This window comes from Lepisma saccharinum, chromosome 26, assembly GCF_977018435.1.
Source record: "Lepisma saccharinum chromosome 26, izLepSacc3.1, whole genome shotgun sequence".
In the NCBI taxonomy this organism is placed as follows: Eukaryota; Metazoa; Arthropoda; class Insecta; order Zygentoma; family Lepismatidae; genus Lepisma; species Lepisma saccharinum.
In genome coordinates this window covers 21673556-21698343 of record NC_139254.1, presented here as the reverse complement: position 1 = coordinate 21698343, position 24788 = coordinate 21673556, and the positions used below count along the sequence as shown (strand labels likewise).

At 37.0% G+C, this 24788-nt stretch overlaps 1 protein-coding gene across 1 annotated transcript in view; it reads right to left on the bottom strand.

The window, feature by feature from the left end:
• LOC145979580 (phospholipid-transporting ATPase ABCA3-like) overlaps window positions 1–24788 on the bottom strand; it is a 209527-nt gene that overhangs the window by 21093 nt on the left and 163646 nt on the right. The window contains exons 17-22 of the mRNA XM_083112551.1: window positions 24191–24631; window positions 19891–20182; window positions 19037–19162; window positions 14930–15148; window positions 10742–11014; window positions 7588–7832 (exon numbers count right to left, since the gene is read on the bottom strand). Of these exons, the coding sequence (XP_082968677.1) occupies window positions 7588–7832; window positions 10742–11014; window positions 14930–15148; window positions 19037–19162; window positions 19891–20182; window positions 24191–24631 (1596 nt within the window). The remainder of the gene's footprint in view (window positions 1–7587; window positions 7833–10741; window positions 11015–14929; window positions 15149–19036; window positions 19163–19890; window positions 20183–24190; window positions 24632–24788) is intronic.

Here is a 24788-nt window from a genome sequence, read left to right as displayed (position 1 = left end):
ATTGTTTTTGTGAGGTTCAGTGTATAAAATGTGTGTGTGACAATCATACAACAAGTGGTTATTTTTCTCATTTATGATGTTAATTTTTGTAATTATTAAATAACTGTACTTATCTTGATTGATTTTGGTTGATTTTCTTTATTTTACTTCGCTTTTTGTGCCACTTTTGGCTAATTTGCGAAGATGGAGATGAGTGACGAATGGATGCGCGTAGCGTGATGTGTTAACCACTCCGCCGGCATCTGTATTTATATAAACAACAAGACAAGCAGTGACGGTTTCTTGAATTTTAGTGATAAAACAAAGTATGGGCTTTTGAGCCCCCTCAGGTAAGTAAGTTTTTCGTTCCACAGGGGTACGAGATCTGACTTTCTCCAACAATTTGTTGATATTTGTGAGAAAATTCTCTCAACACAGGCACGTATCCAGGAATTCCTTTCGGGGGGGGCTCAACACCATTTTTTTAAGGGATGTAAGAACCTCACAATTGTATGTTCAAGACCAGTGGTGGCAATTGGCTTCCAAAACGGGGGAGGGGGGTGCGGAGGGCGTTGCAAGGAAAGTTTACTTTCTTTTGGTAGACAAAGCTTAACATTAGGAGGCCATAATGTTGAGGCAAAAAAATTGGGGAGCAACTATCCCTTAAATCGTCGCCACTAAGGCTGTCATTTTAATCAGAACGTGAAATCGGAACATTTTTTACCACTCGACTCCTCTGTTTCCATACATTGTGTGCCGGAACCATCTCAGTATGTGTGTTTGTCCATTTCTTCTCATCAGGCATAAAAACAGCTGTTACACATGCACGGGATGGACAATCCACTCGAGAACGCGAGATTCAAATTGTGGGCTGCGAACTGGACGCAGACAGCTCTCGAATATTTCTCTCTGATTCGAGCCTGAACACTACTAAAGTGTCTTGTCCTCCCATGTTTGCAGCTCTTATAAAAGCCGAAACACACCAAATTGTTCAGATTCAGGCCTTAGCACTCACAAGTGTTCAAAAATGCCTCTCACAGCTTCTGCTGTCTTGTCATATATCGGCACGAAACAAAGGAAGTCTTCTCGAATACAGGTGGATCACGAAACAAATAATGCACAGTGAAAACCCTTCTGTTCCCAACACATCTAATGTTTCGTCTCCCAGTATGATCAAATGCTTACTCATTTATCTCCAGCGACGTGCCCAAGGGAGGGTTGGTGAGGTCATAACCCCATTTGACCCAGTATTCCATTTTTTAAAAAAAAAAATAAATGGGAACGTCAAAGACAGGAAAAAAATGGCAAAATCAGGACTGACAACCAAAAATAGTATGCGTAACCCCTCTCTCTTCCAAAAATCCTGGGCACGCCTCTCTTTATCTCGGACACATTTTTTAAAATCAACTCACCAGAAGATTTTATCATTGTATTGGAGATTGAAGTAAGATGCGTTCTTCCTGCAGGTTTGGATATGATCCTTTAGGGTGCTGTCGTCTGCCTGCCTTCACACCTAACCTTAACAAGGCCCTAATTTTCCATCCTTGTGACTTGGATTTTCAAGACTTAGGAAGGTTTCAGACCGAAGGGACACGCGATACATGTCGATTGGAATGGGCCAATCAACAGCAACGTTTCACACTGTAGCGACACAAAAGGCCGCACAAACCTAATCTTCAGGCGACACGGCGTGAAATCTCCCATATTAGGGCCCAGTCATTGTCACCTCGAAGTATTAGCTCTTGTTGACCACAGAAGAAAATTCTCCTCAACCGGTGGGAATGCACCTCAGTTTTTTTCTCTCTCCTATATTTTCTGTGCTTGTTCATTATACAAGCAACACCTTACGATTTGATATACACAGGACATGTACTATGTAGACATTTTAACGAAAAATCGGTTGAAGTCAAGGATGACTAGGTGGCTCAGTTGGTAAAGCCCTGATTTGGATCCTGGTAGAGCCTGCAATTTCCACCTAAAATGTCTACATATGCAATATCTTGCTTTCTCTTCTCGACATTCATAAAATTTTCGGCTGTCTCTTTATGGTAGTTAAGTGTTTGAATGTGTTTCGAACCCAGTAGGCTTAAACAAAGTATTTTTTTATACCAGGAAATTCTCGGACTGCGTATACGAAATTTAGTTCTGGATAAACTAAATCATCACTCAAAACTTTGATTTTCAGTTGATCTATGCAGCTTATTTCTGTTTTAATAAACCACTCCAATATCCGGTACTGCTGAAATATTCACTTTAGAGAGAGAGAGAGAGGGGGGAGGGAGAGAGGGAGAGAGAGAGAGAGCGAGAGAGAGAGAGACCTTGATCTCTTCGGCCCTCAAACCGAACTAGCACTACACTGAGGCCCCGGAAGTTCTGCTGTCGCCAATGTCTTCATTTTCGAATCACTATATCTTATAAAGCAACCAGAGGACGCTGACTGATCACTAATCGACTGTATGAATTGTCACACTTACCTCTGAAATCTCATTAACCAATTCTTTGTCCAGCTCAACCGAAAAATTGAATCCGCGTATTTATATACTCATTATATTCTAGAACGTTCCGCAGATAAAACGATTCGTTAATATCGCCAGTAGTTGACTCATTTTCTCATTCAAGAACGTACCCTCTCCCGCCTTCCAGAGATTAGAAATTACAACGAATCGCCCTACGTTAGGCGCTACCTTTGTTGTGCAGCTTCCAAATGCTGACAAGTTTCTACATAATGCTCAAGTGCGCTGCGACAACACCGAAAGCGTAAGAAAAGTTTACGTGCAATATTATCAACAACAGGGTTATAGAACATTCTCCGTCTTGCCTCGATAATTTTCTATCTCCTTAAATCATCGTCAAATTATTCAAAAAGCCAAAAACCTAATTTTATCTAGTGTAAAATAAAACATTTCCTGAGGGGGGGACCGTCGAACCACCTCAACCTCACCTTGGATACGTGCTATTAACAATAACAGGGTTATAGAACATTCTCCGTTTTGTCTCGATAATTATTTCTCCCAAATTATCATCACATTATTCAAGAAGCCAAAATCCTAATTTTATCTAGTGTAATCAGAAAAAAAATCTGAAGGGGGAGCTCGAGCCTCCTGATTCCCACCTTGGATGCGTGCTATTGACAATAATAAGGTTATAGAACACTCTCCGTCTTGTTTCGGTAATTATTTCTCTCAGATTTATAAATGTAATATCTTCATATTATTCAAGACGTCAAAAATCGAATTTTATCTAGTGTAAATTGAAAAATTTCCTGAGGGGGGCTCGAGCCACCTCATCTCCACCTTGGATACGTGCTATTAACAATAACAGCGTTATAAAACATGCTTCATCTTGCCTCGATAATTATTTCTCTCCTTACATTATTTTCACATTATTCAAGAAGCCAAAAACTTAATTTTATCTAATGTAAACTGAAAAATTTTCTGGGGAGAGGGTCGAGCCCCCTGTGCCCCATCTTGGATACGTGCTATTATCAATAACAGGGTTACGGAACATTCTCCGTCTTGCCTCGATAATTATTTCTCTCCTTAAATTATTGTCACATTATTTTATTTCACATCACAAGAAACCAAAACCCTCATTTTATCTAGTGTAAACCTAAAACTTTCGGGGGGGGGGCTCGAGCCCCCTAAGCCCCCCCTCTGGATACGTGTCTGTCTCAACATTTGTATTAAGTTGTCGCGGCACAGAAAATAAATATTTTGCTATATTTTGAGTAGTTCTGAATAACATTCGGCAGACTTACTTGAATGGAAATATTTAGTCTATTTCTCATTTACATTTTCTAATTCAGAATTACCACCAACAAACTGCTTTAAGACGAAAAATTAGTAAAAACTTTAACATCATCAATATAAATTCCTTTAATTTAAACCATAGATTTCCATACATTTTTTAACATCACTGTATTTCCGATTTGTTTTATTCCTTCACTTAAATCATTCAAATTCATCAACAAGACTCACAAGCAACATATATTGTTCTACCTCTTTAACAAATCCATCTTTTTCAGCACTTTCAATAATTTCCTCTTACCTTTAAACACAGAAAGCAATCTTCTAATAAATGCTCTAACAATCATAACTAAGAGTATCTATAATTTTAAACACACAAATGTGTTTCTTTTCAAATCCTTTCGATTTTGGAATGAAATATCCATCCCCATATGTGGATGCAAATGAAACAAGTAAGTTTCGCTTAACCTATTTCCGAAAGAAACTGAATTAAAATTTTAGGTAGTTTAGGTTTGAACAAGAAACATTTTAATGATGCGAACATTTCTGGCACTCTTTCATCAACAGGGAAATGTGACAGCCGCTGACACAGATGGGGAGAGGCTGATGGGGCTGCAGCCCCTCCACAAATATTGAGAAGATCAAAGTTTTCAAATGAAAACAGCAATGGACTTGTGAAAAACCAAAGACGTAGATGCAAACACCTTTGAAAATGAGCCCCGATTACAAATTTTGCATTTGCACAACTTTTAAAACGAAAGTTAAAAACTGCAATTATGATATATATTGTATACTGTATACCGTTCCGTCCCACCAGAACACAATTGCAGCCCTGCGTACGCCTACTTGACACTCTGCCTCATGTTTGATTCTTCCATCCTTAAAACGTTAATATTTTCATGCTTTTATTGTTGAATTTACACTTTAGTAAAAGTAACTATTACTCAATAATCAAAATTCTCACTATGCATTTCTGTATTGCGTATGTGTGACTCGAAACAGAACTGCAGAGACTGTATGCGTTCCCGCAGGCAATCTGGGGCTCCCTCGGAAGTAGAAGCAACAAGTTAGAAATATAATGATGATGACACGTTCAGAAAAACTTGATCATGCGCCCCATGTAAAATAGCAAATTATGATCGTCGGTATTGATACATTGCCTGTGCAGCACATTCGCTATAGTCGATGCTGCACTCTTTCCGAAAAAGGGGCCTCTCCGATGAGGCAGTGGTAGCGTCGTCGCATTGTAATGAAGGGGCCCCGGGTTCGATACCTGGTGGAGACGGATAGTGGTTCGGATCCAACTTTAAACTGTAGGTCCAGTCCCAATTAGCCTTACTGTGCATAAGTGGACTTAAAACACCAACTCAATTGATCAATCAATCTTTCCGAAAAAGGAGGACATTTACCGATTTCTAAAAAATCTGCCCGGACGCCGGACAGACACCTAAAAAGGAGGACATGTCCGGATAAAAGAGGACGTCTGGTCACCCTAAGTACATTGAACTTTACAGAAAAGACAGCAGACATACACCTATCCTAACCTAATTAGAAACTAAAACGAAATCGTACACAAGGCATTTTTCAAACAAGTTACTACAACTCTGTAAAATGATTAACTGGATACTCTTCCAGTGGCAAATTTTTGTTGTCCTTGTTTGTTCCCGAGAGGGAGTTTGGAACAGTTCGGATTTTGTCACAATTTCTACAAATCTAGCGGACGTCATGAAAAAACTCGGCCATCTGATTGCCATTATTGCATTAAGGACGTTTGAATTACATGCTCAACTCTAGGGGAAAAAAATGTCAACTTAATCTACAAATGGAGAGATGAAACCGGTTTCGACAAAACATTTTTTTTCTGATCAATCATAAATTGCTTTTATTAATTTTTCCTTTGTTGCGCATCAACAATTTTGTTTTTAATGTTTTCTTTACATTACATCATATTTGCTTTAACATTAGTATTTTCATAATTTTAACGTGCTTCATGTATGTCACTTCTGAAAATTTTTAACATATGTTTCGTATGTTTATTTGGTTCATTTCAACAAGGGTTGAATTTTACTTGGTTTACTGTATTATATTACGACAGGTATGGGAGGGGAGGGGCAAGTGCAGGTCACCTGTTCCCCTGCCTGATTTAGCACCGCACGCCACTGCTGACCATCATAGGCGTACGCAGCCCCATCAGAAGGGGCAAAAGCCTTGATGAAAGTTCAAGCCTCATTTTATCTCACTGTTTTAGTTTCATTACATTGTTGATGGGTGTTTATATATAAAATGATAATAATAAATTTATCCTCGCAAATCACGCAACAGGGGGAAGAAGTCGGTGCTAAAGCATTTGTGTTGGAACGTGTTGAAATATTTTTTTAACACGTTAAGTTTTTCAAACTGTTCATGCATCTAAGACGAAAGTGTTTAGTAGAAACAGTCAAGTACTTAGTTGTTCTTACTTCTCTCTGTGGTAGTTTACAATACATTACAGAAAAGAATAGAAATGCGAGAGAAGCGAGCAAGAAAATCTTTAGATCCAAATTTTGCAAACTGAAAACAATATTGATTTTTAAATTGTAAAAGAGAATGCCATGGCGCCCCGTGAATTTAAAAAATAATAATAATCACGTGATGCCATGGCTATCTCTTCTGCATTTTTTATTTAATTTAGATCGTTCAGCGAACTCTCGACGCCCACTAGCTACGGCTCTGATCTAGACAAGACAGTAAGAAAAGCAGAAATTGTGAGCAAAGAGAACAAGAAAATTTTACAAAATGTATTTTTATTTGCATAAAATTTGAAATTGAGGGGGACAGTTGGCTCTCTATGCCCCCTCATCCCGCAGGTGCTCTTGGCTGTCTGGAAGAAATAATGCAAGAAATACATGAAAACTAATTCCATCTTGAGTATCCTCTTGTCCTGCTACTCTTAGATTCTGCTAGTCTTGTTTCCTTTTACTGAGGTTTGGCTCCTTTGTCCCCTTTAGAATTGATTACCATCAAAAGAAGGGGTCAATGCCCCCCTGTTCCCCCCGAGGTCTTTGTCCTTTCATCAGCTTGGAAATACTTCATTTTCATTAAGAGTATTATAATGGTGATAAGATTCCTCTACACTAACTTTCTAGGCGAAAGTATAATAATGTAGGGGCATGGACGTCTGGAAGGGGGGTACAAGGTTTGCTACACCTATCCTTAGAAAACGAATGGCAACGTAAAAATATATATTTCACACGTATAGGCCTAATTTGATTTGTCACAGTAATTTACATTAATTATTATAATGGGGATGCAGGAATGCGGGTGTTTTTTGAGTGGGGCAACACAATTATCCTTGCTTGTCCCTCTGTGGAAAAATTTTACGGACATCCGTGATTAGGGGGGAAATTGCCCCCCTTGCCTCCCCGTGTGCATGCCTATGCTGACCATTCCTCAGCACTAACTATGTCCACTCACATCAACCATGGTGCAACAACTGACACATGAATTTGAGCAATCAATCATGTGACCTTCAGAGCAAGGATGCCAACCATGGAAACAAAATCATTCCCAAGCAACTGAATACCAGCCAATTTTCAACATGGTTACAACAGGATGCATGAAAGTAGGAGTATAGGGACTTTGTGGACACACTGTACATGTGTATATATATTTATTTGTATTCCTCCTGTTAACACAACTATTAGTTCCAAGAAATGTCAGAATTGCATATCATTGTGTACAACAAGAAAAAAGAACTATGTGTATAAATACACGCCACACATACACGAGAGAGAAGAACTATTTTACTCTGAATAAATGTAAGTATATTTTAAAATAATGAAATATGAAATTTATTTTTCTAGAAATTTATATTGTACTTTACCTTTTTCCTGCAACTTTCTAGACTATAATTTGAAACATAAGCATTTCCCGAACTTGGGTATTCGTCTCCAGTCAGCATTCGGAATGTGGTTGTTTTTCCTGCTCCATTGACTCCCAGAAGGCCAAAGCATTGCCCACTGCCAACTCCAAACTGAACACCTTTCACGGCAGGAAACAATCGGAAATTTTTCTTTAAATTTTCAACCAAAAGCACATCAGAGTGTGAGTTCAGTCTCTTTGTACCAGCTACAATGAAAGAAAAATGAAATATTAGATAAGTATGTAGATGTTTCATACATATCATATTGTTTCTAGATGCAATAGTAAGAACAAAAGAAATGTTCTTCTAGCCTCTTTCTTGCAGAAAAATATTGAAAAAGAAAAGTCCAATCCCTTTTTTTTTAATTCAAAGATTGGTAGCCAAGAACATGGGGGTGGTTGAATCACAATCTTGCCATCAAAGGTTTGAATTCCAGCCTGTAGTTCTATGGTGAAATATCCCTTGACCAATTTAATTACATGTTCATTCTCATTGGAATAACCCAAAATGGCAGCAATAGAGCACACAAGGAAGCTCAAATACAAATAGAAAACACATGTGCATGTGGAAAATAGTAGATAAGATAATTTTCCTACCCATACAGTACCTTCTTGTTGCATTTCTTAACTGTCAAGTGCTAGATGGTCATCTACAGAAAATTAATTAATTGTATTTGAGTGAAAAGTGAGCAAGTCGGTTTAAGCATAATTACATGCTACTGGACATTACAATTGAACAGAAATGTTATTATATGGAACTTTAGGTGCACATTAACTTGGCAAATATCTGTAAATAAAATAAAACCTACTTACAAAACAATATTTACACTTTTCCTTCCTGGTCTCTTGGAATTTGTATGATTGTGTGTGTGTATGTGTGTGTGTGTGTGTGCGAAGGGGAGAGAGAGAGAGAGAGAGAGAGTATGCTGTATTCAAAATAACTTCTTGCCCTAATATGTATAACTTAATAATCATTGTGTAAGGCTCAATTAGCTTATCGTAGCAAAAAAAGTGAACTTACAACAAACTTTGCCAATTGTGAAAATACGTATTATTTATATATGCAATGCATAAATGAAATCAATTCATTGTATGTATCTTATCATACTGCTATATCATTACTAATTCCCAATAGTGATTTACACAAACACCCAGTAAAGTTTGGTTACACATCTCAATTTTTTCAATTCCTATTCTGATTCTTATTACTTGCCCCTGAATTTACACCTTTATAACAAAAAAATTGGTACTCACCCCCAGATTGAAAACACTGAATAAAACCTTTTGAGCATATTTTGAATTTTGAAAGATATAAAATATGGAACATTGCAAGAGAAGTGATTCAATGAATCTGGAAACTATTATAGTTTTTAATTGCATTAAGATTTAAATAATTGTGAATGCATATAATTTGCATATTTCACCAGCCAAGATGATTAGCATGTGTATGTAGCCTATATGTTCCACAGACAAATAAAGTCAAACTTTGCTACATTATTAGTCACACAAGTAACACCTTTACATTAATACAGTTGGGAGCTGAGAAGACTGCAAGGCTGAGGAATGCGAAACTGACCTGCCTGTTGTCGCCGTGTGCAGCCAGCTCGTCTTCCCTTCAGGGTGGCAGCGACATAAATAAAAAAGGCATGGTACGAAAACGCATTGCAAATGAATGGAACATATTACATAGTAACAAGTGAAAGCAATACTAATAATGGAATAAAACTTCACAAATCAAAGCAATCTGCTTCCAACGTGACTAAGAAAGTAAGGGTGTGTGCGTGCTTTTTGTGTATTTCCTGGCGTCTTGTTAATGCTTCTTTCCTGAACATGGATCAATTAATTTTAACTTATGCAGGGTAGTACATTTTCTCCCTCGTTTGTATTTACATTTTGGTATGTAGCATCGCTTTTCTGCAACTTTCGGATTATGGAACATGAAGTTGTAATGTCTCGGCCCCATTGATTTATCCACCAACTACGCCCTAACACCCATGGACGTCCGCAAGGGGGGAGGGGCAAGAGGGGGCCACGGCCCCCCCTGGAAAATGAATGTGTACATAAAAATTATGTAAGTCACACATAATTTCATTTCAATCACAGTAATTTATGTTAATTATTATAAATTCGTTGAAGAAACATGATAATTTCAGACTGAAACAGTGTTTTTTGAGGGGGCATCACTATTTTAGATGAAAATATGTGTCCTTTGCCCCTCCCTGGAAAAAAATACCTTGCTTGTCCCTCCCTGGAAAGAATCCTGCGGACGTCCATGCTAACACCCCACACAATTTTTATAAAATTACAAATTTATGGTCATTTTGGCTCTAAGTATACCTTTTCACACACATAAACACAAACTTACACCCCTCAAATAAAAAAAAAATCTGAATAAACCTTTGCTCAAACCCCTGAGTCGGCTTTCCCTCTTTTCGTTGCATGTTAATTCTATTGATAGTTAACCTTCAGCGACCCAGTTTACTAGATATAGTCTGCTCTATACATATACATTTACTTATACACACACGCCAGAACATTCATTCGATTTTTAAAACAAATTCATTTCGGAAAACACGGAAGAAGTGTGAATTCTTATGCCGTTGCTGGTCTTTGAGATGTCCCGTGGCTGACATCATCCGTGGAGGTTCAAGAATGGTTCCGAACTTTTGCGAACGCCAGACTGCACCTCACACTGCAAGTCCAGATTCCATTATCAGATTCTCACCCTTCTCACCCTTTCCTACAGGGACTTCTGCATGTCTGGCAACACTGAAAAATTGAACACCAAGTCGAAGCTTCCTTCCCCACACTACCTCCCCGTTCACCCCCGAACCTCACCCCGCACTGGCAATCTTCTCAGCTCCCAACTGTACTTTTCATGAATTCAGGCTATATCATCATTCTCAAGTTTTCTCCATTTGTTAACAGACACCTCAAAGTACCTCATAATTATATGAAATCAGTTCATTATTAATATTTTAATACATTTTATGTGTGAATGTCATACACGTAACACTGAAATGCCCCATACATGTCTTACAGTTTGAAAGTGCAAGGAACAAAAGAGTGTATTTAATACTAGTTAAAGTGAGAGAAAAAGTAAAAAAGAAACTTACATGTAATTTGCTGTAAAACTCTGCTACTTTCTCTTGCAACATCACCTTGGTCTGTAGCACTCCATTCCTTTCTTTCTCCCCGAAGTTTCATGTTTATTGCAACATATATCTTACCAAAGAGTCCATACTCTATCAAGAACAATATGAAAGCATACACCAAGGCATCAACTAGAAAGTAGACAACTTCTATCAGGAGTCCGTTGTTCGCCTCAGTAGTCCAAACCATGTACGGTTTAGGTTCCAGGCAGTTGTTGTATTTCGTGCAGAGATTCTCTGAAATGAAGGTAGTGAATCCTTGTACAAACTTTGTATTACAGAGAGAATGAAAGAAAAAATATTGAACACTGTATTATGGCATGTTAGTTTCATCGTGCGTTTGTACTCCAGTAGAGCAAGGCCAGCAGTGCTGGCCCACAGCATTACAGTTACAAAATTATTTATTTTAGTTGTTCATCAAGGTGCCAAAACTGGGGAGGTAAAGACAATATATTTCCCTTTACAGATAAGGTTTAGCATAGTGCGTGAGCAAGAGTGGCGAAAAGTGGGTGTGTGGTGGTGAGGGGGGGGAGGGGAAACTGCCCTCCCTAATCGTCGCCACTGCACAACCTCAGTGAAGTTAAATGATTATCATGATCCTTACAGGCAACTTCCAAAATATGACAAGGATTTGGTATATATATATGGAAAGATATTTTGTAGAAAAAAATCTTTTTTATTATTTTCATTTTTTAAAATTTTGGGTGCATCAGCACTTAGGCTATTTTGAATCCGACACATTATGCAGGGCCCAGCCCCTTATCATTACAAATAACAACTCTAATGTTGCATAACTAAAATCTTACAATATTCTGACTTCCGTTAAAATTTGAGGCTGTAAACGGGCTCTCAGCAAACACAAGGACAAAAAACAGGACAACACACAGAATTATACTGGTCATAGGGCCAGTCGCCAGAGCCTCGTTTGTCTGCAAAATGTAGTCCAGGGTGTACTATGTGGAAGTTAGGTTGACAATTGGGTGTACTATGTGGAAGGTCACCCCCCTACACCCCTTTTGTAAAAAAAAATTAACACTGCGGGTGTAAACTGAACTTAGGTTTTTTTCCCCTTTGATTTGTCCTCAACTCTGTCGACCTCCATGGCACAGTGGTTAGCACAGTATGCTACGATTCCATGGGTCCAATGTTCAAATCCCAGCGTTTTAAAAAATATTATCATTATCCCTTGTTGACTCAAAAATACTAATTTTTTGAAGAAATGCTAGTATATTAAGAATATCATTAAGAATGTCCTAAGGCGTGTGCGGGGTGGGATAGACATTGCACAGTTAAAGGGAAAAAGGAAGAAAATGAAAATGATGTAAATACAACACTGTTATTTTGCCTGCCCTTTGAACTGGCGGCCGGAAAGCAATGAATTGGGGTTGGGTTCAATTTAGGACTGAAGTGACAGTGATGTTGATGTATTGGTATCAGAAAATATCAGTTGGAATTTATTTACTGATACCAACAGTGGCAGTGATTGGGTTCCAAAACAGGGGGGCAAGGTGCCAAAACTGAGGGGGAGCAAAGACAGTATATTTTCCTTTTTAGATAAAGTTTAGCATAGTACAGGGGACAAAAGTGGCAAAAAGTGGGGGCAACTGTCCCTCCCTCGCCCTCCCTAATCGCCGCCCCTGGATACCAACCAATACTTTTCTGGCATTTTAGTCATTCACGGAATTTGTAAAAATGCCACATCCCACCATCAGAGAGTAAATTGTGACTGTTCTCTGCACAGCACAATTTCATTTTTTTTCTTATGTTTATTTTTAAATATAACTTATAATGATTATGTGTTTTAACCTTCAAATGTTAATGTTAAAGTTGATGTTTAATAACGTTTGTTTTCTCTTTATGATAAGTCATATTACGTTAATGTGCTTGGCAACTTTGTCATTGCCATAATGACAGAAATAACAGTTGTAAAGGAGTGTGATAAAAGTGGCTTGCTGCATTTCCCTTCATACAAATATTCAGGTAATTTAGGTATGCAATTAGCCCATAGAAGATTGGCTTCGACTTCCTCGAATTCCGAAAGATATTATTCAGTTAATAACAGTACACGCATAGTTGATCAATGATGGCAACAGCACAAAATTATCCTGAAAATTGTGTAAAATTCAAAGTCCGCATTTATTGTTCACCAGTATTGTACAAAATATGAATTTTGTGATTGCATAAAATGCATTTCAATATTCTGATGTAATTTTTTAATATTTAAGAACAAAACTCTTGGTAAATTGATGTATGTAACTCGAGTGGACTATGTACAAATCAATATTAATCAGTAATTTGAATAACTTTTATTTGTTACAGTTTTCAAGCATTGGTATCAGTGATACCTGATAAGAGTATTCCCAAGTAACCAAAAGTGGTTGGGCCAACCATACTGAAAATAGTTGGCCAACGGTTGGCAATACGAAAACTATACCAATGGCCAATGGTAATTTTGGCCACTGTTCCAACGTTGGGCCAACGTGTGGTCTTTACGTTGGGCCAAAGTAGATTTATATTTATTTCATCCATGAATAACATTTGCATTTTCATGGTGTGATATTGGACATGTCAGTCAAACATTACAATATACGAATACAATGGTTTTACAACGTTGTCCCAACGTATGGTTTTACAACGTTGGCCCAACGTATGGTTTTACTACGTTGGCCCAACATACTGAAAATTAAAGAATGGGTAGGTTTTTTTTAAATATACAGTACATAATATGTTGTGAGGCCAAATGTAAACAATAGTTCAAGTTATTTATGAAAATAAAAGAAATACACAGCACTTTCTCAGCCACATGGTATCATTGTTTTCAAGGCAACCTACCTTCAAGTGGTAGCACAGAAACCTTCTAGAGTTTACTTTGTTTTCCACCTTTCATGGAACTTAGTTTGCACATAACATTGTTTAACCACCTTCACAATAATAACTGTAAGAATTCTTGTTCTACTACAGCAAAAGAAACAAACAATAAGCGATTCCCAACACATCATTCATCCATGGCGGCTGACAAAGGACTGGTGAATGACTGCAAGTTAAAAATAGCTTCTACTTTCATTAAAAATATATTATATTCCCAGTATGTGCTGTAACTGAAATATTCGAAAAGAAACGCTGTTACATGGCACTTATTTTACACTAGAATTTTCAGCATTCTCCTGAAAGTTGTCTTAGCTTTAAAAAGTTGTTTATAAAACTGATATTGACTCACGTTTCCATGGTTGGGCAAACATTGGCAACCACCGTTGGCCCAACATAAGACCAATGTCAATTTGCCAACCAACGAAAAGCCAACCTTTCCCACGTAAAAACTGACATTGGCCCAATGGTGGTGGTTACTTGGGTTGGCATCGGCATGGGTATCAGTTCATAGTGGTATTAGCTAAGCCCTGTTTCAATTGTGATCAACTGATATTGTTTACTTTTGTGTTTCCATGAGCTGAATGACGCTCCTCCAGGAAGGAACAAGAGTTAGATACACAGCATGTGGCAAAACCTAATGGAAGCACATGACAGTAGCCGATCCAAAAGTTGCAGTTGGGACTGGTGATTATTAGTTGGGTACCTCACCTTAACGAGAATCAGTTCTAAGCTACACTGGCACTGTTTCATATAAACAATACCTAGGTATAGTGTAAACAGGAGCCATGCTTACTTCTGTGATTTAGAGATTAGAGTATTATTTTGAAAAATTACGGTCCAAAGCTGGAATAGATGGTTAATTTTGTATGAGGTTATTATAATTCCTTCCATTAGTATGGTAAATTTTGTATGAGGTTATAATTCCTTCCATTAGTATGGTAAATTTTGTATGAGGTTATTATAATTCCGTAAATTGGGGTAAATTGGATAATCAGGTATGAGGAGTAAAGTGAATAAACGAAGAAAACAAAAACACATTATCTTAAGGCATCTTGTTTGATTCCCTTTGAGGCATATTGCACAGTGGTTTGGATTAAAATTTAAACTGTAGGTCCAGTTCCAATTAGCCTATCATGATCATAAAGTGGACTTAAAAAATAATTAAAAATATTAAAAAATATTCTTAATGTCACTGATTATGTAGTAGTGTAGTTACAATACACTTAAAATTTACTTAAGACACTACTACCAAATAGTTTAACATTAAGTAATTAATTTACTCACCACAGCAGGGAATAATAGCATCAGGTGCATCTTCATTACACAGCTGATCTTTGGCTTCCTGCGGTATAATGTTGCATCTATTATTGGCAGTTGCAATAATGGAGAATGTCTTAAGGCTGTAGCATAGTGTGAAGTGTGGAAATAGTTCAAATACAAATTGCAAAGTTGTGTCTTCTTTACTGACTTCCAGAAAATATGCAATCAATGTTAAAACAATTCCTGAAACAAAGTTACAATTACAGCACACAATAATTTTAAAATATTTAAATGCTTGTCAGATTTTATTAATACAGTTTGAAAATGGTACAAGATACTAGTTTCCTATTTTCACCCACTAAATCTTAAATTAAGCATGACCTTGTAATAGATGAGTGTAACTAATGTATTGTTAACTTGGGCAAAAATAGGAGGAGGAACCAACTATTCAATGTGCATGTAATTTTAAGTATATTATATACATAAAGTTGCAATTAAAGGGAAAATTGAAACCAGCGAAAATTGAGCATCCACAAGCTGCTGATCCCTTGAAAGATGTGTTCAATCATGGACATCCAGCAGGGAAAGCAAGGGGGGGGCCATGCCACCCCTCCCCCCTTTGAAAATTAATGTCTACCGCAAAGTATATATTTCACACAAATAATTTTGTTTTAGTCACAGTAACATATTTTGGTCACTTGAACTTCCTAATAACAAGGCTTTCCTGTAATCTGTACCACTTTGAATGGAAATATTTAAACAAAGCCCTGGAAAAATGCTACAGTTGCAATGGAATATGTATATTCTAAGATTTGAAACTATGCAGGGGCAACATCAGATAATTTTGACCAGGTGGGCAGGATCCATATATTGATATATTAGGGTGGGCAGATTTAAAGTATATATATGCATTCACGCGTAATATGAGGCGTATTTTTAAAGTACGTATAGGGCCGGTGGCAACCCACCATCGTGAGGAAATTGGGAAGCTCCGAGTGAGTGAGCGTAACCCGGTCAAGAAGACCTACAACAACGGCTGGGGGTTCGTCGGGCTGATCACCCGTCACCCCAATACTGGTCTAAGACCTCCACGCTATAACAGGTGACGGAGGAACAGTGTGGGAGGGAGACCAGCAGTCGGTAGGTAAGCCAAGGCCCTTCAAAGGGCTGTAGCGCTGTGGGTTATGTTATTTTTAAAGTAAGTACTGTTTTGAAATTCCACCACTGCAGCGCTGCGGTCAGTGTCCCGTGCATGCGCACTGTGTACCTACATCTGTTGGCAAGCCACAGACGCCATTGTGTATACATTTGTAAACATTTGCTTTTGCATATTTAAAATGCCTCAGCCGATTGAGAAATATGCGCTGTTATTCGTTTTCTTAGTGCTAAAGGTGTGAAAGCAGTTGAAATTCACCGTCAGATTTGTGAATGAAGTGTACGAACAAAACATTATGAGTGATGGAATGGTACGCAAATGGGTAAGAGCTTTCAAAGATGGCCGAAAGAATGTTCATGATGAGGAACGGAGTGGGCGACACTCAGTGATCACTGTCGATTTGGTGCAGAAAGTCGACGAAAAAGTGAAAGAGAACAGATGCTTCATGATTTCTTCATTATCAGAGGAGTTCCCTGAAGTTTCAAGAAGTGTTATCTACGAAATTGTTACCGAATGCTTAAACTATCGAAAATTGTGCTCACGATGGGTACCAAAAATGTTAACTGAGGTGCACAAAAGCAAACGTTTAGGTACTGCCTTGACTTTTCTTGTCAAGATCTCATCGCATCATTTGGCTGGAAACAATTTGATCATCCTCCATACAGCCCCGATCTAGCGCCCAGTGACTACCATGTGTTTCTGCAACTGAAGAAGCATCTCGGAGGTCAGCTCCATGATGATGACGATAGCCTCAAAACGGCCATGTTGCAGTGGCTGTCAACTCAGGTGGCAAACTTCTATGACGACGGAATACACAAGCTTGTTGTTTGATATGATAAGTGCCTTAATATTGGTGGAAATTATGTGGAAAAGTAGATAAAATGTGGTCTTTCATGTAACAATAAAATTGTTACAAAAAGTTTACTTGTTTTTTGTACATATCAAAATGGTACTTACTTAAAAAATATGCCTCGTACTTCCATGAATTCTCCTAATCAAATTTTTCATCTGTATTCTCTCTATCCACTCCACTCTAGAAAAAGGTGGCAAAGGAACTCGATGCCATCAACCTATTGAAAAAAATGCTTGGCAGGTCCTGACCATCAAAGATCTGTTGCTGCTCAGGGATTTTCCCCCTCTATCACTACTACCATCTTTCCTATGTCAGTCTTGATAGAATCTGCGTATTTCTCTCTCATTTAAGCCCCTCTTTCATTGTATCTGCCTGTCCATGATTTCTACTGCTCACTGTGTACTACACTTTGTATAGTGGATATATTGTCTTGTCCTTTTAGGTTATGAAGAAATTTTCCACATTCTACTTCGTTAGGTGAATGTAGCAAATAACAGTAGTCTGTACTGTTTAATTCATGTGAAAATTATGAAACGTTTCGAAGAAATTCTTTGCCAATGCAAGAGGCAACGTAAGTTATTTGGCTACACGAAGTGTTTATATTTGTGAAACCAGCACAGTCCCTAGGAGAGAGGCAAGGCTTCATGGTACATGAAGGGAAGCCGCCTAGCAGAAAAAAATATTTGAAATGTAATTTTATCATACCCGGTGGAGGTACATAGTAGTAGGTCTAGTCCCCATTAGCCTTACTGTGCACAAAGTGGACTTGACAACTTTAATGTAATTTTAGCATTTTAGATTCGGGAAGCAAGCTATGATAAAATTTGACATTTACACTTGCACAAGTTTCAAATGTCCTCCTTTATTTGCCAGTATTAACGTCATTTAAAAAAATAAATGCTTTGTTTTTAATTTCAATACAAGACTCATGCTGCACGTACACTATATATTCAAGGATGGCGACAGAAAGTATGTAAACACCAAAGCAGTGAAGATTTTTTTCGTTGTTGTTTTCTGCATAATTCAAATTAATGATCTTGAATATGCAGTTTTAATATTATGACTTTTTAACTGGAAAGAGTGCTGCTTCCTGGATGGGGGTTAATGAATGATCCTTTTACTTGGCTCATCGGAGATTTTTAAATTGATAAGTGCATATGAATCTTTGCATTTAATTAATACCTTATTGGGAAATTTTTTAAACATACAAGGAACGTGCATGTTTTTTTTCATTCAGCATAAAACTTTTCCTGCATAAAAAACTAGAATTTTCACACAAGATATCGCTGAAACATGGTAAAAATAAAGAAATTTGCGCAAAATGAATATCGAAAGATTGGCACCATTACAGAACGATCACTTACTGAAGTAAATCTTCATCTGGTCAATGCAGGAAAAGAGATGTTGGATAGGGTTCAATAGAAATATGCATAGCCTCGCTTTGGAAAATAAATACTATTACATACTATATTGTGGAAAGTAATTTAGAACAAAAAAATAATAAAATTTGATCATGATAGCTATGTAGTAATTTTTATCTTGTTCATAGCACATTAAACCTCTTAGGAAAAGATTCATTTACTTACAATTATCGATTTAAGGGGCAAGGCACTTTCTCCCCCACCCAAATTCCTCGAGAAGTATGCATTATACATAAAAAAATATTGTCCCCCCCCCCTAATGTTTATATGAAGTTGGCACACTGATTATCACACTGTCGAAATAGGACATCCATTGCCCAAACGCTAGGATAGGGAAGCCTTGTCATGGATCGAAGTTCTTTTTCATACCATATGGAAGTAATGCAAATAAGGTGTTTTTATTTGTGCGTTTGGTTGTTTTAAGATATTTGCTTTATCCTGTATGATTTTGTACTCTCTACCTCCGAAAACGTGCAGTTTGGCTGTAGTCAGATATTACACTACTTCTAGCCACAGAAGTATTAACTAGATCATGTTTCAGGTTTTAAATATGAGATAAATTTGACAGGTATTATGTATCAACATATTCTCTAATGATTTCCCAATGCTTGCCCACCCTCGCTCTCCCTGAAACTATGCTATGTTATTGAAATTTATTGCTATTCAATTACACTCAACAATGGAAAATTGTTCACACTCACCCAATATTAGATTGATGATAGTCATAAGAGCAAATCCTCCGGCTGCAGTATTTCTGAAGTAACTGAAGATGTATGTGAGAGGAATCATGCCCAGTCCATACAGTATCAAAATAACAAATAGTACAGCTGTAAAGGAATGATAATGATAATGATAATGATAATGATGTCAATGTATGATGATTCTGGCTGCATACATTATGTATCGCACTTTGACTTTCAAAATTTCTGGTCGCTTCAACCCTTTCTGGGTGACCAATGGGCACAACCCTTCATACAATTGCTGTCCAAGAAGATGGGCAATGAGCATAGTCCATCGTTGACCATAAAATTCTATTATGAATGAATAAAGGGCTACAAAAAGGTGATCAGGCTATATGAGCAGCTATATGAGCAGTGTGGAAATTTGATACGAGGGTTCTGCTTTGGATTTTGCAGTTAGTGATGATTTTGATCTAATAGGAAGTTTTTAATTTATTTTCATTAATTAATTCTATATTACCTATTCAAAATATGTTTTCAGTAACTTTTATTACAATGTTTTTTTTTTGTTGTTTTTCTTCTTTCCAAAAATTGATGGGAAAAAATAATACATGTTTTAAAATTTACATAAAATGTAACACAATATATATCCGTGGAAAAACTGCATGTTGTTGATTTCAGAAAAAAATGTTAGATAATAACATATTTTCTACAATTTTCTGAAAAAGAGCAAAAAACTTCCATCTCCTGGAAAGACTTGGTATTTTGAGGCCCAGCTAAAAATGGTTAAAGATGGAGGAAGGCAATTTCACATGGGCTTGAGCCCACTTTCACCCATCTGATGGCAACACATCCATACTTATCGTGAGACTTACCTAGTTCATTTGCATAGCTGAATGTTCCTATCCCATCAGCAACAGGCACAAACGCCACGATTAGGATACAGATGACTAAATAGCAAGCATAGTCCCAAGTAAAGCACGAGACCCAGTAGAGTAAGGGGCTCGTCCCTGTCATCAGTTGCAACTGCTTAACTTTGCTCACTCGTTCTACTAACGGGAAGATAATGAAGCACGTGACAAGCATCAAGAGTCCCACGGGTGGAAGGAACATCCATATAAATCCAATAGATACAGAATATATGATATCATCATATTCATATCGCCACTGGAAGAGAATATTATAAATCAGAAAATATGGCCAAATAATGTCTAAATATTTTTTTTTATTTTATTTATTTATACGTATTTTACCCTGTTTAAGTAAAGAGATGGTAATTTTTGCTTCTTCTTAAGGAAAGTGGTTCAAGTTCTAGTTTTTTTCAGATTTCCATAGATATAAAAGAATCTAAAGAACTTAATAATCTCTTTTGTATTTTCTCAATTAAAACACTTCGAAGACAACCACAGGAAAATTCCATGTTACAGTACTGAATTCTAGAATTGGTCTAGCAAATGCAATAAGTAATGTTGACATTAAAGAAGAATAGTTAAAATTATTAAAAGGAACATTTAAAAGACAACATGAAGGAAAAAATTCAATAGTAAATTATATATAATAGTGTTCTTCTTAAAAGTTTGCATAATCACTATTGTACATTACAAAATAATACAATAAATCTCATTTTTATAGTGATCTTTATTCTTCTACTATTAACATTTCTTACTAGTTCATCACACCTTTTCAAACTTACATTACCAAGATACACACACACACACACACACACACACACACACAAATTTACTGTACTACTCTATACTCTGTCCAGGGAATCTCTAGAGCAAGTGAACGAAAGCAAGCCTCTGTGCAAGTAGTGACTCGAGAGGGCTCGACCAATGAACACATGTGAGGGGACGGTTGCGTGACCGGAGAAAGATACTGCAGTTGTCAGCCTTTGCAGCAGAGTGTACTGCTTCGCTCCTCCCACTAACTTGCTTCCCTTCTCTACTGTTACGCATGACCTTGATCCAGAGATTTCCGGGATAGAGTACAGTACAGTGGTATTTTAAAACACTATATGCTAAACTTCCACCAATAAGACAGTCCATCTATGATTAGAGCTATACATTTCAGAACACTGGTTCTTAATGCAAGATCTGGGAGACCAAAAGTATTAGAGCACTGCATCGGACAACTTTCGCTTGCTCAAACTCGATCGAATCTCCCACGCTCGACCGAGATTTGCTGGAAAATATACAACATCAAATATCATTTCAATGTGACAATAATCCTACAAATATATGTGTAAAATTTGTGCTGGTAGTTTCAGCCCATAATCATCTATTCATTTTCATATATTGCTGTGTATTGGTAAGATAAACTAAATTACATTTGAACAGGGAGATGATGACTATGTTTACTTTAGTTTCAATTTCTCTGCATCTTTCACTTCACGAAGTATAGTCGAAGGCCAGACAAATTACGGTTGTGCGTGAACTACTGGGCTTCCAGCATGTACCCAGCATTTGAATGTTTGAGCGTTATTCGCTCGAGCAAAGAAACAGTCGATGCCGTAAGCCATCTAGCATCATCCTTGGGAACTATTAGATGATCGAGCAAAAAAGCCTCGATACAGCACTCTAATAAGGAACAAGTGGATTGTATTTGTAAAACATACACATGCAGCCATAAGAAATTGACAATAGCTGGAAGTTTAGAATTATAGATTACACACAGACATGCACAAAATTTTGTGAAAACATTTGAAAAGTGTTCCTTATAAATTGCACAGTTCATGTAAAGTTTAAGTAAAAACAAAATAATCATGTGTCATTCTTTCTGCACGGGCATGCACGAGCAAAGTAAATATGATGATGCTATCTTCACCTGACTAATTTTTGGGGACGAGTCTACCTTCCACATTAGTAGGAAAGTCAACATGCACAACATATGTATATATGGAAAACAGAAAACCACACAGAAACAGTTGAGCTTGTGTGAGATTCACTGAAAGTTAATGTGTTCTATGATGTCTTCTGTACAAAGAAGTATGAGCATTTTTACATAAAACACAGTAACTGGAAACATTTATGTCAACATACTTAGTGAGTGGCTGCCTCTCAACTCCAAGAAGACAGTGCAAACTTTAATTTAATCCAAAATGGAGCTTGTGCATCAGCACAGGGACATTCGAAATTAACTGAAACAAAATCTGCCTGAACATTGGATCGGTCTTTGAGGAAACCAGAACATGACACTCACACATTGGCCACCAAAAAGTCCATATATAGCACTTTGTAACTTATCTTGTGGTTATCAAAGACAGTTTTTGTTCCTCCACTTCCTATAAGTGTAAATGATCTAAAACCTGTCGAGTGTTGACGAAGACATAGTCCAGTGTATTGGAATGAAACTGATTAGTGTATTGATATCTGTCATGTAACAAAGCTCACACACAGAGCATTTGTAAGTTATTCATACAAACTTAGAGACATAATAAAAAGCCTATTTCAATAATATTTTGGTCTATTAAGCAAGAATTATTAAGGGTAATATTATACTTAAGCCACGTTTCCATATTAAAAACACTAAGCTGCTGACCAAGGCAGTTTACTAAAATTTAAAAACACTTTACAGGTAACATTTCAACCCTGTATCAGGGTCTTCTTCAGAGTAAGAACTAAACTGAAATACAGGGTTGAAACGTTACATGTAAAGTGTTTTAAATCTTAATAAACTGCCTTGGTCAGCAACTTAGTGTTTTCAAGAATTGTCACTTTAAAAATATGTTTTATTGTATAATTTTGTAATATGCTTGATAACAAACATGTAAAGTGGAGTCATTATTTTTGAACTGCTTTCTACATTTAAGCAATGGGTGGTTTAAGGAATAGGTATGCCACTCCTCACCTCTGAATGCAAGATGTCTAGAACTAGAAATTAATCATCTATTTCCATAAGAGCAAATGGAAACTGTCAGCCACTTTGGCATCTAAGATTCAGTGATCACCCAAATATGTCTCACAGTAAAAATAAGTTATTAATTAGCATAAGGATGAATGGTGACCATCTCCTCCCTTGAAGTTAAAATGGGTGATCGCTTCCTTTGAGATTTAAAATTAAGTTATCACTGTCAAGAAGTCTAAAACTAACAATCAATTATCAAATATTTTTTTTTTAAATGGGATGGTCAGCTTGAAAACCTAAAAATTAAGCCATTACTCTCAAAAGATATAAAAAAATGAATCATCAATTAACGTGGTGATTACTCTCTGATGATACACTCCTGTAGTGATCACCCCCTGAAGACGACACCTAAAACTAACAATGCACCTAGTTGGTGCTGGCTGAAATGAGGTGCCTCTCCCCACCCAAGAAAAAGTAAATATCACCAATTTAAGCTACACAAAGTTTATAATGTATGCCTGCATAATACAAATAACAAATGCAAACCAGAGGAAATATTTAAATGGTAACACTTTACTATAGGGGTGACTCATTTCTTACTTTTTACAGGAGAAAGTACTTACGCAAATCATTTTCTGTAGCATTGTGGAAGTTCGTGAATGTGGTTTTGATCCATTTTAATGCGAATGTATGTTGTTTTCTGCAAAAATCTCTGTCCGACACACTGTTTCTGCTGCCGCCATTTGCTTTCTGACTGAGAGCACAATGTTCCATGTGTTAGATGACATAAACCCTGTAGTCAGTGTTTCAAACTCACGGTGTTTTCACTATAACATTACGTGTCAATTATTTTTAATTTTTTAATTATTTTTTTTAACTATGCTTGCCAAAAATAACCTAACCTAACCTTACTGAAAATGATTTGTGAGGCTAACGTGAATGATTTGTGGGGCTAACTTCAATGGTTTATGAGGCTAACATCAATGGTTAGCGACATATTAGCATCATTTCAAATCCGGGCACGAAAGTACATATTTTCTGATGAACATGGTTACAACATTGCATAAATTGACAAAACACTCTCACAACGTGTGATGAACCAGTACGCTATCGCCATAATGTGTGTTACAGAATCAAAATAACGAGTAACAGTAAGTACTCGTAAATGTAAGAAATAGACATTATTTTCATTAGAAATTCATTATTTCACTTAAAGAAATGTTCCGCATTCCAGAATTGTATGTTAACAATGTAAAAAAGTGTGAAATAAATGATAGTAAAGTAATACAATTTAAACAATAGAAGAAAATTAATTATCAGTATACTTACACGGGCATCCACTGGTAAAGGATGATTTGTCACAGAAATCTGTCCGTATGACTTGTTACCACATTGCAGCAGTGAATTGGTTACTAGATTGAGAGAAATAGGAGAGCTATGCAGGGCAACTGTTGAGAACAGAGCAGTTGCCTCAACTCCTTCCAAGCTAGCAGCAGCAATGTACTGTCGACGGTAAGCTGCCAAATCTGCTTTGCCTCTTTCGATTAGTTCAGCACTGACATTATTTGAGTTAATAATAGTCACATCCCTGTTCTGCATCAGCACAGACTCATAGCAACTTCCTTGATTCTTATCTACAGCTTCGTACAGAACATTTGTGTGACCATATATGTCAAGCATAAGTTTCAGCGGAGGTGCAGCCTCTGGTTGTTCCGTCACCACAGTTGATGTGTATATTGCCACAATCATTATTACAATTGGTATTAATGCCTATTGAGAGAAATGATAAAAGTATTAATAACCTGATCTTTTCCCTTAAAAGTAACAATTAAATCAGGGCTGTAGTCGAGGGTATAGTGCTATACCACTGTATACCCTCTGCCTAACCTTACTCTGCTACTTTCGAGAACATAATGTTGAGAAGTGG